The following is a 17456-nucleotide window of genomic DNA, read 5'->3' on the forward strand; positions in this document are numbered from 1 at the left end:
GCCAGCACCCTGGGTTCTAGTCCCTGTTGGGGCGCCGGATTCTGTCCCAGTTGCTCCTCTTCCAGGCCAGCTCTCTGCTGTGGCCCGGGAGTGCAGTAGAGGATGGCCCAAGTGCTTGGGCCCTGCACCTGCATGGGAGACCAGGAGAAAGCACCTGGCTCCTGGCTTCGGATCGGCACTGTGCGCTGGCCGTTGCAGCCATTTGGTGGGGTGAACCAATGGAAGGAAGACCTTTCTCTCTGTCTCCCTCTCACTGTTTAACTCTGCCTGTCCAAAAAAATAATAATAATAACATATCAAATTTCAGCCTTAGTTAACTTTCAAGCAGTGTTGAACTATTTTCATGTGGACAATTTATGAAAACATATTAAAGAGTACCAAAGTTTACATTTAGACACATTTATCTCATTTGCCTTTGCCCGGTTTACATTTAGCAATTACATTGGATGCCTAAGGATGGTGTTATATATACTTCTATCAGAATTAAGAACAGAATTGCATTCATATGGAATTCTACTCCTTTTATAAAACTCTAGATATAAATCAGTGACATTAAACCAGAGATTGCAAAACCTACCTTATGGGTTAAAACAAGTACTGATTACCCATTGCTGTTTCATGGACTACTGATTACCCACTGCTATATCATTGGAAACCTATTAAAACAAATTGTAAAATAAGGTCGGTAAGTTACAAAGCAATATTTTATTTTATTTTATTTTTTTTGACAGACAGAGTGGATAGTGAGAGAGACAGAGAGAAAGGTCTTCCTTTGCCGTTGGTTTACCCTCCAATGGCTGCCGCGGCCAGCGCACCGCGCTGATCCGATGGCAGGAGCCAGGTGCTAATCCTGGTCTCCCATGGGGTGCAGGGCCCAAGCACTTGGGCCATCCTCCACTGCACTCCCTGGCCACAGCAGAGAGCTGGCCTGGAAGAGGGGCAACTGGGACAGGATCGGTGCCCCGACCGGGACTAGAACTACCCGGTGTGCCGGCGCCGCAAGGCGGAGGATTAGCCTAGTGAGCCGCGGTGCCGGCCACAAAGCAATATTTTTTAAAAGCAGTGATCTTTCTAGGTTCAAAAGAGAGAAATTGCTTTAAATCCAATGTCCAGCTATGGCTGAACCAAATTCTCATGTACAAGATTGTTACTATCCAAAGATCTTTTAGATTTTAATTGAAATTGAGTCGGTTTTTCTTTTTTACCCAAAGAACACCTTAGGCCAATGATGCCCCCAGTCAATAGCTGCTTGGGAGTGCCTCTGAAACGAAATGTTCAAGCAACTGCTGGACAGGTCCCAAAGGTGACTGTGAGCGGGGGGCCAATGTGCCAGGGACAAGAAGTCCACTGGAGGTTGTTCACCATTATGTTAGGTCTAATGGGGGAGAGCATCCATCAGAGTGGATGGACACCCCCTCTGGTCGGAGAGAAATTTTTAAAGAGGAGAATCTGATAGGTGACAGTGAGGGGCAATTAGGGAAAAGGAGATATGTCTGGCAGCAGTGTTGGCTCAAATGACTGGATTCTAGGCACCTACTTGGGAGACTTGGATTGAGTTCCAGGCTCCAGCTTATCCCAGCACAACCTTGGCTGTTTTGAGCATCTAGGAAACAAAACGAAGGAAACACTTTCTGTCTTTCCTTCTCTCTCTTTATCTACATGCCCCATGGCCTCTGCCTTTCAGAAAAAATTTCTGAAAAGAATGTTGAGCAATACCTATATAGGAACTCTCAGTAGCTGTATTTGTAACTTTTCTGTCTTAGATTATTTCAAGATAGAAAGTTAAAAAGAGAAAAACTCATATTTTTAAAGGTTATTATGAGGCTTACATAACACACATGGGGCCAGCGCCGTGGCTCAATTACCTCCGCCTGCAGCGCGGGCCAGTATCATGGCTCACTTGGTTAATCCTCCACCTGCGGTGCCACCATCCCATATGGGCGCTGGGTTCTAGTCCCGGCTGCTCCTCTTCCAGTCCAGCTCTCTGCTGTGGCCCAGGAGTGCAGTGGAGGATGGCCCAAGTGCTTGGGCGCCTGCACCTGCATAGGAGACCAGGAGGAATCACCTGGTTCCTGGCTTTGGATCGGCGCAGCGCCAGCAGTAGCGGCCATTTGGAGGGGGTGAACCAACGGCAAAGGAAGACCTATCTCTCTGTCTCTCTCTCTCACTGTCTATAACTCTATCAAATAAATTTTTAAAAAATTTAAAAAAAAGAATAACACACGTTCTTTCTGTACCTAGAATGTAGTACATGGCATAAAGAGCTCAAGTCATGTCAATTATTTCTTTCTTCTAGCTCTATGCAATGTCACTTCATCTTTATGTTGTTGCTTAATTAATCCAACAGGAGATTTTTCTACTTACCTTTCACTTCCAAACTCAAGTAACTTGAAGACTGGTTTTCACTAAAACTTCACAGCATTTCATTCTATCACTGAGCCGATTATACTGCAAAAATAATTACTTTTCACACTTCTCAATAGAAAAGCTTCTATAAACAAATAGAAAGATGTCTAAGTCCTCTCTCGTTTTTAACTATTTGACAGAAACTGAGAGAGAGATCGTCCATCTGCAAGTTAACCCCCCAAATGGCTACAACAGCCAGGTCTTGCTAGGCCGAAGCCAGGAGTCAGCAACTCCATCTGGGTTTCCCACAGGTGGCAGGAGCCAGGTTCTTGGGCCACCATTTGTTGTGCAAGAAGCTGGACTGGAAGTGGAGTGGCCGGTACTCAAATTCACTCCAACATGGGATGCCAGTGTTACAAGTGGCGGCTTTACCCACCGCACCACGCTGGCCCCCTTTTACAATTTTAAAATAATTAGAATAAAGGAAAAGGAAAAAAAGAGACTCAGGCCAGGTTAATTTCCATTATAATTGATGTATTAGACTGATTTCTCAAAGTTTTATAATAGATCTTTTCTTTTTTAAGATTTTTATTTGACAGGCAGTTACAGACAGTGAGAGAGAGAGAGAGAAAGATCTTCCTTCCATTTGTTCACTCCCGAAATGGCCGAAATGGCCACAGCTATGCCGATCTGAAGCCGGGAGCCAGGAGCCACCTCCTGGTCTCCCATGTGGGTGCAGGGGCCCAAGGACTTGGGCCATCCTCCACTGCCTTCCCAGGCCACAGCAGAGAGCTGGACCGGAAGAGGAGCAACTAGAACTGGCGCCCATATGGATGCCAGCACCGCAGGTAGAGGATTAACCTAGTGTACCACAGCGCCGGCCCCTATAATAGATCTTTAATAAACAAAAAATCTGAGGCTGGCACTGTGGCACAATGGGTTAAAGCACTGCCTGCAGTGCTGGCATCCTATATGTGTCCACTGAGTACTGGCTACTCCACTTTCCATCCAGCTCCCTGCTAATGCTTCTGGGGAAGCAGCAGAAAATGGCCCAAGTCCCACCCATGTGGGAGACCCGGATGAAGCTCCTGGCTCAGCCTGGCCCAGACATTTGAGGAATGAACCAGCTGATGGATGGTCTCCCACCCTGTCTCTTCCTCTGTCACTCTGCCTTTCAAGTAAGCAAATGAATCTTCAAAATAAAACAAACAAAAAAGGGACATAAAAAGAAATCTCTTGGCTCATCTTGTTTTCCTTGACATGGCCCCAACCTTGTTTTAATCCCTTTTAGTGGAGAATAATTATATTTATTTATTTAGAAAATGTTTTATTTGAAAGGCAGAGAGAAAGAGAAGGGAAGATATCTTTCATTCACTGGTTCACTCCCCAAATTCCCCGGCCAAGTGCTGGGCCAGGATGAAGTCAGGAGCCCAGAACTCAAACTATGTCTCCCATGAGGGTGACAAGGATCCAGGTACGTACCTGCAGGAATTTATAATCAGAAGCAGAGTTGGAATTCAAACCCAGGCACTCCAGCATGGGATAGAGGCATCCCAACCACTGTGCCAGATGTCTGCCCCAGAATAATGGCATTTAGAAACCAAGATCTTGGGGCCAGTGTTATGACACAGATGGGAAAGCCACTGCCTGAGATGCCAGCATCTCATTTGGGTGCTGGTATGAATAATGGCTGCTCCACTTCTGATCCAGCTTCCAACTAATGTGCCTGGGAAAGCAGCGGAAGATGGCCCAAGTGCTTGTCCCCTGCACCCATGTGGGAGACTTGGATGAAGCCCTGGCTCCTGGCTTTGGTGTGTCTGTCAGGGCCATAAGGTTTCTCTCTTCTGCCTCTTTCCCTCTCTGTAATTGCGACTTTCAAATAAATAAATAAATCTTAAAATATTTAGGAACCTCTAGTCTAGACACACAGGTAAATTTAAAGATGACCGAGTCCTGGAACTTCAATAGCCTGTAATATTATCAGAGTCTTCCTTAGTAGCTATCTAAATTGCGTGGAATCTCAGGACTTCTTAACTAATTGAATAAATTGACCCCCTCACAGGGAAAGCTAGGTCATAGTGAGTGAGAGAAAGAGCAGTAGGAAAGGAGGTCTGGGCAGTTGGGTAATAAAGTCATGTAGCACCTTAGAAGTCATGGCAAGAACTTTGCATTTAAACATGGAGTGAGGTGGGGAACTGTTGAGAAAGATTTGAGCCAAAGATAGAAATAAGCTAGTCTGGCTTCTATTTTAGAAGACTCACTCTGATTAGATATTACTTTTATCCATTTTGTGTTGCTATACCAAAATACTTAAGGCTGGTTAAATTATAAAGTATAACAAACTTTATTTGGCTTGTGAATCCAGTGCCTTGAGGGTCCAGACAGCATAGTGTGATTTTCCTAGTGAGGTTCCCCTGACTCCAGCCGTATATAAAATGTGGTGGAGGGGCCGGTGCTTGGTTAATCCTCCGCCTGCGGCGCTAGCATCACATATGGGTGCCACTTCAGGTCCCAGCTCTCTGCTATGGTCTGGGAAAGCAGTGGAAGATGGCCCAAGTCTTTGGGCCTCTGCACCCACATGGGAGACCCAGAGGAAACTCCTGGCTTCGGATTGGCCCAGCTCCGGCCTTTGTGGCCATTTGAGGAGTGAACCAGTGGGTGGGAAACTTCTCTCTGTTTCTATCTCTGCCTCTCTGAAACTCTGTCTTTCAAATAAATAAATCTTTTTTTTAAAGGTGCCTTTTTTAAAAAAAAAGATTTATTTATTTAAAAGAGTTACACAGAGAAAGGAGAGGCAGAGAGAGAAAGAGAGAGGTCTTCCATCTGCTGGTTCACTTCCCAATTGGCTGCGATGGCAGGAGCTGTGCCAATCCAAAGCCAGGGCTTCTTCCAGGTCTCCCACACGCATGCAGGGGCGCAAGGACTTGGGCCATCTTCTACTGCTTTCCCAGGCCATAGGAGAGAGCTGGATTGGAAGTGGAGCAGCTGAGACTTGAACCAGTGCCCATATGGGATGCCAGTGCTTCAGGCCAGAGCGTTAACCCACTGCACCACAGTGCCGGCCCCTAAAGGTAACCTCCTTTTTTTTTTTTTTTTTTAATTTTAATTTTTTTTATTTTTTATTTTTTTTGACAGGCAGAGTTAGAGAGAGACAGAGAGAAAGGTCTTCCTTTTCCCTTGGTTCACTCCCCAAGTGGTGGCTACGGTCGGCGCGTTGCGCCAATCCAAAGCTAGGAGCCAGGTGCTTCCTCCTGGTCTCTCATGCAGGTGCAGGGCCCGAGGACCTGGGCCATCCTCCACTGCACTCCTGGGCCACAGCAGAGAGCTGGACTAGAAGAGGAGCAACCGGGACAGAATCCGGTTACCCAACTGGGACTAGAACCCCAGGGTGCTGGCACCGCAGGCGGAGGATTAGCCTAGTAAGCCGCGGTGCCGGCCGGTAACTTTCTAAAAAAAGCAGAAAGGTCCTACCATCTTAGCCCTGCACACTGGGGAGCAAGCTTCCCAAGTTTTTTAACTTCATTTGAAAGGTAGAAACAGAGATCTAGTGGTCTTCTATCTTCTGGTTCATTCTCCAAATGCCTGTAACAGCCAAGGCTGGAAGGCAGAATTCCAGAACTCAGTCTGGGTCTCCTAAATGAGTGGCAGGGATCCAAGTATTTGAGACATCATCTTCCCTCTCCAGGTGTACATTGGAATGCTGGAACTGGAAGCAGAGCTGGGATGTGGACCCATGTCCTCTAATACAGGATGTGGGCGTCCCAAGAGATGTCTTAATTGCTATGCTAAATTCTTGCCCATAGCATGTGAACGTTAGGGGAATGAACTATATCCAAGCTATAGGAGATAATTGAAAGTAAGACAGTGAATAAAGACTTCTAAATAGAAATAAAAATGTTTATGTATTCATATATATTTAAAGTATATAGCAGATTTTTAGATGTAAAGCTGAATTATAAGTCTCATTCACATAAAAATGATTTTATACATGCAATGAAATAATTTTGAGATCTTGAAACAGCTTGTAAGCTATCATATCTTTGCATATTAATGTATTTTGAAAAATGATACTTTTCATTTTGGAAACATAAGTATATGAAAAATGTAATTTGTATGTATGTGATAATTTTAACAGGGTCTGTTTGAGTTACAGTATGAATTCATTTACTTTGATCAGGTTAATTAATCTAGAACTGATCTGATCATCCAGTGAGCTGACTGTGGTATTGGGTTATGCTTAATTTGTCTTAATCTACGTGTTAAGTATTTTGAGTTTAAATTCCTTTAGACATCTGCTTTCTGGTTATCCTTTGTTCTTCAACATTCCTGTTGAATAATTACCCAGCTTAGGTATTCATTCACGTTACTTTGCTGGCTTTTGTGGGCATTTGAGTTTGGGAGTCCTTTTTTAGAATTCTGGTGCATTTTTGTTGGAGTTGCCAAGAACAGAAGCCAGATTGAAGTGACTTGAATAGTACTTGAGGAATGAAGAGGTGGAGCCACGGAAAAGCTTAGCAAAGCAGAGAAAGACAGGGAGTAGTAGCCGGGCAGGACTGGCTGTGTGGGGCATATGTCCCAACCTCCTCCTCTGTGTTAGTCAGAGCAGGTCAAGGACACATTTTCAAGTGAGTCTTCCTTTTTCATGAGCTTTTCAGTCCATAGGAAATTAGAAATAGTGGCCTCATAAAGGTGGATTACTTGTTCAATGCAGCCTTGGCAATAGCACAGAGAATTAGGAACCAGAAACCTACAAAAAGCAAATAAAAAGGCTTGAAAATGCAACATCTGTCCTAGGATAGTCTTTAAGGAGGACGTACATATAAAATATGAGTGGACTTCTGAAAGATTGTGGAACTAGAAGTGGTTTATTTTGCAAAAAAGTTTTAAAATTCATGCATAGGTTTTTCATAATACTTATTTTCCATGAAGAAAATATTTTATAGGCGAATTATATATATTATATTTTAGGCGAATAACTTCAAAGTTGTATCACTTAACAATAGTAATGAGATGTATTTATGAATATTGCTTTTCTTTTTTTTGTGTGTGTGTGTGTGTGTAAGGCAGAGTTATCGAGAGAAAGGGAAAGACAGAGAATGAATTTGGATCTGTTGGTTCATTCCCCACATGGCTGCAACAGCCGGTGCTGGGCTAGGCTGAAACCAGGAGCCAGGAGTTTCCTCCATGTCTCCCACATGGGGGGCAGGGGCCCAGGCACTTGAGCCATCTTCCACTGCTTTCCCAGGCACACTATCAGGGAGCTGGATCAGAAGTAGAGTATCTGGGAATCGAACTGACACCCCAGTGGGATGCTGGTGCTGAAGGCAACAGTGTAACTCACGATGCCACAGCACCTACCCTCATTTCTTTTTCTTAAAGATTTATTTGAAAGGCAGAGAGAGAAGGAGACAGGTCATTCATCCGCTTGTTCACTCCCCAGTGGCTGCAACTGCCAGAGCTGAGCTGGTCTGAAGCCAGAAGCCAAGGGCTTCTCCTAAGTCTCCCATGTGGGTGTAGGGGCCCAAGCACTTGGGCCGTCTTCTGCTGCTTCCCCAAGGCACATTATCAGGGAGCTGAATTGGAAGTGGAGTATCTGGGACTCGAACCAGCATTCATATGGGATGCAAGCACCTCTGGCTACCAGCTATGCCACTGTGTGGGCTTTGACTTGATCATTTATATAACATTTTCAAAGAGCTGTCAGTTAGTTTCTTTTTTTCCCTTCTTTTTCAGGATGGTCTGCTTGTCCTTCATTATGGTCTTGTGGTTTCTCCTCTGAAAATAACTTGAAGATTCTAGACATATTAATGAGGAGAGAGATAAAGTGAAGAGGCTTCTGCAGGACTGCATCTCACCAAAGATTTCCACGAAATGTGTAATTGCCACAACTGTGTGCTGTTCAATGTATAACTTACGTACTGTGTTCAACCCAAACAGTCATGGCGTTTCTAAGCACAGTTGGAACGATGGAATGCACCTGTTTTACTAGGGTTATACCTAAGAAGCATCCATAGCTCAGGGGAAAATTTCAAAACATTGAATTTTCAAATTCCTTTTGATCTCATGTTTTTGAGGTGGATTGGTTACTGTTTTCTTCTTTTTTGAGCCGTATCCCTTTGAAGCTGGTGGTTGGGATTCTGCTCTCTGGGACAGTACTGGTTGGGCAGTCATCCTTTTGGAAAACAAGTGAGATTTTTGGCAGAAAGTTCAGAGCCAGTCTTTATTAAACTACAGGACGTAAAAGACCAAAACTGTTGGCCATTTTTAAATGTTGCCGTTATATTTTGAATGTATATCTTTTTTTTTTTTTTTTATACCAGCAACTCTACTAAAGAAATGTTACTCAATTCTAAAATGGATAAATTGTGGTTATGCCCGGTGGAGAAACTCTCTACTTTAGGGTTTGTGGCACATGCCATAGCCTTCGGTATATGAAGGCTCCTTTTACATTTCTTAAAACAAGAGGGGCTTCTTTATGACAACGTTTTTATTCTTTGAGTGTTAATTTGATGAACATTCATTTTATTTGAGTACATGGTTTGGTTGTTGTTACTTTATAATTATTCTGTTTCTGAATGTGATAAAAAATTTTAGGTGAATTTGGGAAGGTCACAGAATACTTACTGTTTCCTCAGGAAGTCAATTTAATATTCATTTACCCATTGTTTTGTCACTGGGATATTTAATATGGGTATTTGAAAGCTCAGTTTCATTCAGAGACTTCAGTTTTAAACATGTTGCCTAAAATTAGGTTTCTAAAAGAAAGATTTTCTAGACCCTGTTTCACAGAAAATTTTCCAAAACTGTACAGGAAGTATAACAAAATCGGACAAGGATTGGCAATTATTTTGTAAGGAATTTGTGAATTGTGTATAAATCTCTTCTAACATTTAATAAAAATTATTTTAACCTATTTTGAAATACTAGTGTTTACAGTGAATTTTCAACAGATAACCAAAACTCTTTAAGATACAAGGTATCCAAATCAAAGTTAAGCTGTCACCAAGTAGATACTTAGTAACATCTTTCCCTTCAATGATTGTCCTAGGTGCTATTATTTGACTGCAACTGTAAAATTCATTACCTGTTAAATGTTTCTTGCCCAAATTACTTAATATTTTTATTTATATCCTATGTTAACATCTATGTTGAGATCAAGAACACTGTTAGGTTCAGTGGTTCACTAGACGGACTCACAGACCCAGGAAAGCTGTTAACACTCTTGGTTACTGTTCATTACAGTGGAGGGATGCAGATTACATCAGTAAAGGGAATAGGTCTGCAGAACAGAGTCTAGGACAAGCAGACGTTTGCTTCTGGTTATCGTCTCCAGTGGAGTTGTGTGGTCAGTGCTTACTTCTCTAACAGTTAAGGGTGACATGTATGAAGTGTGGCCAGCTAGGGAAACCCACCTAAGCGTTAGTGTCCAGGATTTTGTTGTGTCAGTCAAGTAGGAATGCAACATCCATATGATTGAACGGTTACTCAGACCCTAGATCCTGCCCAGGAATCACACTAATACACATGGCCCAGGGCTATGCAGTCATAATCAATTTCATGTTTTGATTTTTTTTAAAAGATTATGTATGTATGTGTGTATTTGAAAGGCAGAGTTAGAGAGGGAGAGACAGAGATACGTTGCATCTGCTGGTTCTTTCCCCAAATGACTGCAATGGCCAGGGCTGGCCAGGCCAAAACCAGGAGCCTGGAACTCCATCTGGGTCTCCTACGTGGGTACAGGGGCCCAAGTACTTGCTGCTGCTTTCCCAGGTGCATTAGTAGGGATCTAGATTGAAAGTGGAGCAGCTGGTGCTCATATGGGATGCTGATGACCAGCAACAGGATCTATTTAGTTAGCCAAGATAAGGTGAAAGGGTCCTAGAACATAAGCAGAAGCAAAACTAAACACTCAAACAATTTATCTATTTATTTGAAAGGCAGAGTTGCACAAAGAGAGAGGGAGAGTCAGAGAGATCTTCCATCTGCTGGTTCACTCCCCAGGTGGCTGCGATGGCTGGAGCTGGGCTGATCCGAAACCAGGAGCTAGGAGCCAGAAGTGTCATCTGGGTCTTTCATGTAAGTGCAGAAGCCCAGTCACTTGGGCCATCCTCCTCTTTCCCAGATACATTAGCAGGGAGCTGGATCGGAAATGGAGCAGCTGGGACTTTCCCATACAGGATGCCATCTTAACCCACTATGCCACAGCACTGGGCCCTGCACAGATACTTAGAAATCAGAGTGTGTGAAGTACAGATTCTAGAGGCTGGCTTCAGTGGCTACAGAGCTGTGGTAGATTGGAACAACTGGCAGGTCCCTTTGTTTTTGCTTGCCTTGTTTCTGCCCAAAGGGGTGGCTGTGGTAGTTGTAGCTGGGCAGAATGCACTTAACACGTTTCTCCTTTAAATGCTGTTTTCTGTCTGTTATGGGTCCTTTAACAGTTTCCTCTGACCTTGGGGCTTCCCTGAGCTTCCTCTGTGTTTCCATTGAATTGCTGTCCCCTCCTGTGAATCAGATGCTTATCTTTTTTTTTTTTTTTTTTTTTAAGATTTATCTATTTGAAAGTCAGAGTTACACAGAGAGAGGGGAGGCAGAGAGAGAGAGGTCTTCCATTCAATGCTTCACTCCCCAGTTGGCCGCAACGGCTGGAGCTGCACCGATCCAAAGTCAGGAGCCAGGAACTTCTTCCAGGTATCCCACATGGGTGCAGGGGCCCAAGGACTTGGGCCATCTTCTACTGCTTTCTACAGGCCATAGCAGAGAGCTGGATTGGAAGTGGAGCAGCCGGGTCTCAAACCGGCGCCCATATGGGATGCCAGTGCTTCAGGCCAGGGTATTAACCCGCTGTGCTACAGCACCAGCCCCCAGATGCTTATCTTGTCTCAGGATTCCTTCTCAGGGCTCCAAGCTGACAGACTGCACATAGTCCTCACCATCTCCTACAGTAATTTGGCTGAGAATTCCTCAAAGTAATGCTTTGCCCATTTATCTTATTTAGCCTGCCTAATGTTTATCATTATTTACTTGCATATGAATGTTTTCATAGTGTCACCAGGTCATAGTTGATTATCAGATACATGTGTGACTTAACTGTTAACAATTGTATTAGTTTTTTTTTTTTTCCTTTAAAAAATTTCTTTCAAATGACTGCTAACTCTAATGCTGTACCAGTGGACTTCAAAAAGCTCATGGGAAATGGAACAAAAAGAGAAGTTGATTTTGATGCATGAATATTTTGAATCCCATGCGTACAGTAAGTCTTCAGAAAATTCATGAAAAGTAACATGTTATTGGGGTAGGCATTTCATGCAGCTGTTAAGACGCTACTTGGGATGTCTGCATGCCCTGTTGAAGTGTCTGGGTTCATGTCCTGGCTCCACTTTGAATTCCAATTCCTGCTAATGCACACCCTGGGAGGTAGCAGGTGATGGTCCAACTACATGGACTCCTGCCATCCATGTGGAAGTTCCAGGCTCTGGGCTTCAGCCTAACCCAGACCCAGGCCTGGATGTTGCGGGTATTTGGGAAGTGAATCAACAGATGGTGCTCTGTTTGTATTTCTGTCTGTTTCTGCCTTTGAAATGTTTTGAGATCAATAAACTAAAAATACATATTATGAAAACCTGCAATGCATAGTTTTAAAAATTTTTTGTACCAAAAATAAACTTTTTTACTTCCAATTTTCTACCAGTTTTTTGAAGGCAAATAGGTGCTGATTCTGAATGTTTGCCTCTGGATTAAACCATGATTTAAGAATAGGTCCTCATTTTTCTCCCTTTTCCAATATGATTTTGTGTGCATGAGTTTGATTGTTGGCCTCTTCAAAAATGGACTGGTGAACTCTGAATTTTATTACCTCTAGACATTAGTAATCATTTCTCAAATGAAATGCCACATTGATCTCCTGACAGCCTTTCCAGAATCCACTTGGGCGGAGTGAATATTACTGCATTTTGCTTTTGTTCTCATGATATCTGTGTTATTATCTGGGCTTTTAATTATATTTCATTTCATTGAAATGAGAAGAGTTTTTTCTATTAATTTTTTTTTTTGACAGGCAGAGTGGATAGTGAGAGAGAGAGACAAAGGTCTTCCTTTTTGCCGTTGGTTCACCCTCCAATGGCTGCCGCGGCCAGCGCCCTGCAGCCGGTGCATTGCGCTGATCCGAAGCCAGGAGCCAGGTCCTTCTGCTGGTCTCCCTTGGGGTGCAGGGCCCAAGCACTTGGGCCATCCTCCACTGCCTTCCCGGGCCATAGCAGAGAGCTGGCCTGGAAGAGGGGCAACCGGGATAGAATCCGGTGCCCGAACTGGGACTAGAACCGAGTGTGCCGGCACTGCAAGGCGGAGGGTTAGCCTGTTAAGCCACGGCACCGGCTACTATTAATTTTTTCTAAAGATTTATATTTTTATTTGGAAGAGTTACACAGAGAGAGGAGAGAGAGAGAGGCCTTCCATCCGATGGTTCACTCCCCAACTGGCCGCAAAAGCTGGAGCTGCACCAATCTGAAGCCAGGAGCATCTTCTGGGTCTCCCAAGCGGACGCAGAATCCAGCACCCCATCTGGGACTGGAACCCAGGGTGCCAGCGCCGCAGGCGGAGGATTAGCCAAGTGAGCCGCAGTGCTGGCCAATTTATTTATTTATTGGAAAGAGTTACGGAGAGACAGAGAAAGAGAGACCTTCCATCCACTGGTTTACTCCCCAGGTGGCTGCGACAGCTAATGCCGGGCCAGGCCGAAGCCAGGAGCCAGGAGCTTCATCCAGATCTCCTATGTGGGTGACAGGATCCCAAGCCCTTGGGCCATCTTCCACTGCTTTTTCCAGCCCATTAGCAGAGAGCTGGATCTGAAGTGGATCACCCGGGACATAGACCAGTGCCATTTGGGATGCCAGTGTCACAGGTGGCGGCTTTACCCACTACACCACAATGCTGGCACCTGTATTAATGTTTCTGAGAAAATATTTCCCAAGAGAAATACTACCTGAGTATCATTTTAAGTTAGAAGATGAAGAAAAAGATTGCCAGCAACATATTCTGCACCCCCCCCCCAAAAAAAAAAAACAAACACACACACAAAGGCAGTATTCCAAGATGAGTGAGGATGTGAATTGTGGAGCCAGACATGTAGCTCTGAGTCTCATTTTTGTTGCTTGCAAATTATGTGATCTCAGACGTGTTACATAACTTCTCTGAAGTGGAGTTTTCCTTTATCTGCAAAAAAGGGCCCATGGTCCCTAATTCAGAGGGTTGTCATGAGAAATAAATGAATACAACAAGCACTCCAGACAGTACCTGGCTTTGCTTATTAAATTCAAATATGGGGGCCGGTGCTGTGGCCTAGTGGGTAAAGCCGCCGCCTGCAGTGTCGGCATCTGGGTGCCGGTTTGAGTCCCAGCTGCTCCATTTCCAATCCAACTTTCTGCTATGACTTGGGAAAGCAGTAGAAGATGGCCCAAGTTCTTGGGCCCCTGTACATACATGGGAAACCCAGAATAAGCTCCTGGCTCTTGGCTTCAGATTGGTGCAGCTCTGGCCATTGCAGCTATCTGGGGGGTGAGCCAGCAGATGGAAGACCTCTCTCTGCCTCTGCTTCTGCCTCTTTGTAACTCTGCCTTTCAAATAAATAAATAAAATCTTAAAAAAAAAAAAAAAGTTCAAATATGGGCTTTACATAGTCACTTCTCAGATTACTTTGCTGAATTCCTTTCTAATGAATAAGGGGGTCCATTAATGTTGCAAGGCTGATGTTGAATCAACTGTTTTTCCATGTCTTCTTTCTTTTTTTTTTTTTTTTTTTTTACAGACAGAGTGGACAGTGAGAGAGAGACAGACAGAAAGGTCTTCCTTTTGCCGTTGGTTCACCCTCCAATGGCCGCCGCGGTAGGCGTGCTGTGGCCGGCGCACCGTGCCGATCCGATGGCAGGAGCCAGGTGCTAATCCTGGTCTCCCATGGGGTGCAGGGCCCAAGCACTTGGGCCATCCTCCACTGCACTCCCGGGCCACAGCAGAGAGCTGGCCTGGAAGAGGGGCAACCGGAACAGGATCGGTGTGCCGGCGCCGCAAGACGGAGGATTAGCCTAGTGAGCCGAGGCGCCGGCCTTCCATGTCTTCTTTCTTAATATTCTTCTTGCTTTGCCTGCTTCTATTAATAACCGGGGAAATGGTGCGGATACAGTGTGGTGATTCCATCTTTGGCTCTGAATTTGGACCTGGCTTCTGCTTTCACCCTAAGTGTACTCTTGGCTCCTCTGCTTCTACTTCAGATTAGGCTGTTCTATGAACAGTTCCAGTTCTCAGAGTTTCTTTTGTTGAACTAAAATCTTGCTCCGGAGAAGAAACTGTTAACCTCTAAATGACATTGGGAATTGTGTATGTCGTGTGAATCCTTATGCCAGGAAATCTTGGGAGAGAGACATCACCCCTCTCTGTTCATACTTGTGGCTTGGCAGATTTGTTAGAATAAGCAAGCACTTCTAAGGAAAGATGCCCTTTTACCTTGTTTGATAATCAACAATTGTTGGAACCTGCTACTTCTGATTGTATTCTGTATTCCAAAACTCCAGCCCTTACACAAATGGTTTTGGCTCACTCTGTTAAGCATTGGTAATGCCTAGCAGCATATGATAGAGCTAATTGGAAATGTCTCATACACAAAGCAGAGACCACTGGCCTCATCAGGGGAAAGAGTAACCATCTGGTGATCCACAGTGATTAGCCAGTTGAGGAAGTGAGCCCTGAGACCTGTCCATGATCGATCTTCATTTTTCCTTGAAGCTTGTGCTTCCTTTATTTTTGTTTCATTGAGAATCACTGAGGCACTGCAGAAACATAAATCTGTAAATATCTGCAGTGCGACTCACTGTTTTGTTATAATCCTGCTGTGTATGTGCTTGCAAGTGCACACACAGATGTGGATGTGTTTCAAAGAGGTTGTAAGAAAGGATTTATAGATCTTGGCTGGTCCCCACCCCCACCTAATAAGCTTGCGAGCTATCAGCATAAAACATGGGGACAATCAAATCATCTTCTAGGAGATCAATAGAGGAAGAGAGAAGCCCTTTGATCTGTATAGTAATTGTTCCCAATATCCTTTAAGGGGTGCAGCAGGACATGGTATTGTAATAAAAACAGTCCTTTGTTTGGCTGGATGCAGGAACACTTGCCCCATTTGCAAATGGCATATCTGTGTGAGATACTTAAACAGCAAAATGCATGATGACATCATTCTAACATGTACATCACATTTGAAAAGACTACAAAACCACTATTGTGTTTCCTATAAAGAAAAGTAATATTTTACATGAGCCTTGTTTTATGGGTCTTTGAAGCTCCCTGTCCGTTATTTCCATTGTAAATAACTTTATTTTCAAGCGCACCAATTTATTTGGTTCTAAAAGGGAAAAATGTATTGTTAGAATGTAGATTTTTTTTTTTTCAGGACTTTAGAACTATCTGACAATATCAAAATAATCTTGATGCTGGAAACCAGTGATGGGTGCTCATAAGTAAGGAACATTGCCAGTTTTTTCTCTCTCATGTTCAGGGAGATTTCTAGCCTTTTCTCCAGGCTCTGTTTTGAAACCCAAACTCTTGTTAATACATGGCTTGTGTTGTCCTAATGAGATCCATTCTGACAGGATCCCAGGGTGGCTTCGTGCAGTGGTCTCAGCTGGAGCAGAAGGTGCAGTGCACATCCAGGATTATATTCATCTTTTTCTGATAATTCCGTAAATTCCCTACCAATGGATTTTCTAAGTTGAAGTGACATTTATGTAACATAAAATCAATACTTTAAAATGAATATGTCATTCACATTGTTCTGCAGCCTCCACCTTTAGTTCCAAAATATTTCCATCACTCCAAAATAAGACCCCATATCCATTCAGTGGCCACTCCCCACAGCCCCCTCTTTTTAGCTCCAGCAACTGCCAATCTGCTTTGTGTTCCAGTGGATTTTTAAATACATTTTTTTTTATTTGAGAGGTAGAGTTATAGACAGTGAGAGAGACAGAAAGGTCTTCCTTCTGTTGGTTCACCCCCCAAGTGGCTGCTACGGCTAGCGCTGCACCCATCCAAAGTCAGGAGCCAGGTGCTTCCTTCTGGTCTCCCATGCAGGTGCAGGGCCCAAGTATTTGGGCCATCTTCCACTGCCCTCCCAGGCCACAGCAGAGAGCTGGACTGGAAGAGGAGCAACCAGGACTAGAACCCGATGCCCTTTAAATACATTTTTTAAAATTTATTTATTTTTTTGACAGGCAGAGTGGACAGTGAGAGAGAGAGACAGAGAGAAAGGTCTTCCTTTGCCGTTGGTTCACCCTCCAATGGCCACCGCGGCCGGCGCACTGAGCTGATCCGAAGGCAGGAGCCAGGTGCTTCTCCTGGTCTCCCATGCGGGTGCAGGGCCCAAGCATTTGGGCCATCCTCCTTTGCACTCCCGGGCCACAGCAGAGAGCTGGCCTGGAAGAGGGGCAGCCAGGGCAGAATCTGGCACCCCCACCGGGACTAGAACCCGGTGTGCCGGCACCGCAAGGCAGAGGATTAGCCTGTTGAGCCATGGCGCCGGCCCCTTTAAATACATTTTAAGAACTGTTTTATGTTTGCCTTTAGAGCTAAAATAGTGGTACTGGACCCTCTGCTTGAGTTCACAACTAAGTTCTAGAAGTTTATCCCCAAGACTATTTGTGACTTAACACTGGAGCTAAATTTGGGACTCTACATTGATCTGACCTTGCTCCCATTGTCAGCCAGTACAGTAAGATGGATGCTGAGTATCCTGGTCTTGCTGCTACTTGCAGAATTGTCACTTCTGCAATACTCCCCCATTTGCAGACCTTTGCTGGGAAGCTACAGAACTCCTTGGCAGATTTGTAAGGGACAGTCCACCCCCAGGCCCAGCAGCACCCAGTTCTGCGAAATGGTCAGCAGCAGCAGAGGTGACTCATGCTTGGTGGCGCAGAGCCCAGTGTAGCTGCCAGCACTGCACGACAGAGCAGGAAGGCAGTGGGTTGAGGAAGTGTGGACAGTGTGGCAGTCTGTCCCTGGGACCTGGTGTTACCCGGCGTTTCTTAGGCAGGGAAACCTTAAGTGAAAATTGGTGAGGAGGGGGTTAAAGA

General features: G+C 44.4%; 1 protein-coding gene across 2 annotated transcripts in view; it reads left to right on the forward strand.

The window, feature by feature from the left end:
• The window catches only part of PCGF6 (polycomb group ring finger 6), a 47008-nt gene extending 37780 nt beyond the window's left edge, over positions 1 to 9228 (forward strand). For both annotated transcript variants that reach the window (XM_062214087.1, XM_062214089.1), the window contains one exon: positions 8080 to 9228. In XM_062214087.1, the coding sequence (XP_062070071.1) occupies positions 8080 to 8136 (57 nt within the window). In that variant the 3' untranslated portion in view covers positions 8137 to 9228. The remainder of the gene's footprint in view (positions 1 to 8079) is intronic.
• The last annotated feature ends 8228 nt before the right edge of the window (positions 9229 to 17456 follow it).

Source organism: Lepus europaeus, chromosome 17, assembly GCF_033115175.1.
Source record: "Lepus europaeus isolate LE1 chromosome 17, mLepTim1.pri, whole genome shotgun sequence".
In the NCBI taxonomy this organism is placed as follows: Eukaryota; Metazoa; Chordata; class Mammalia; order Lagomorpha; family Leporidae; genus Lepus; species Lepus europaeus.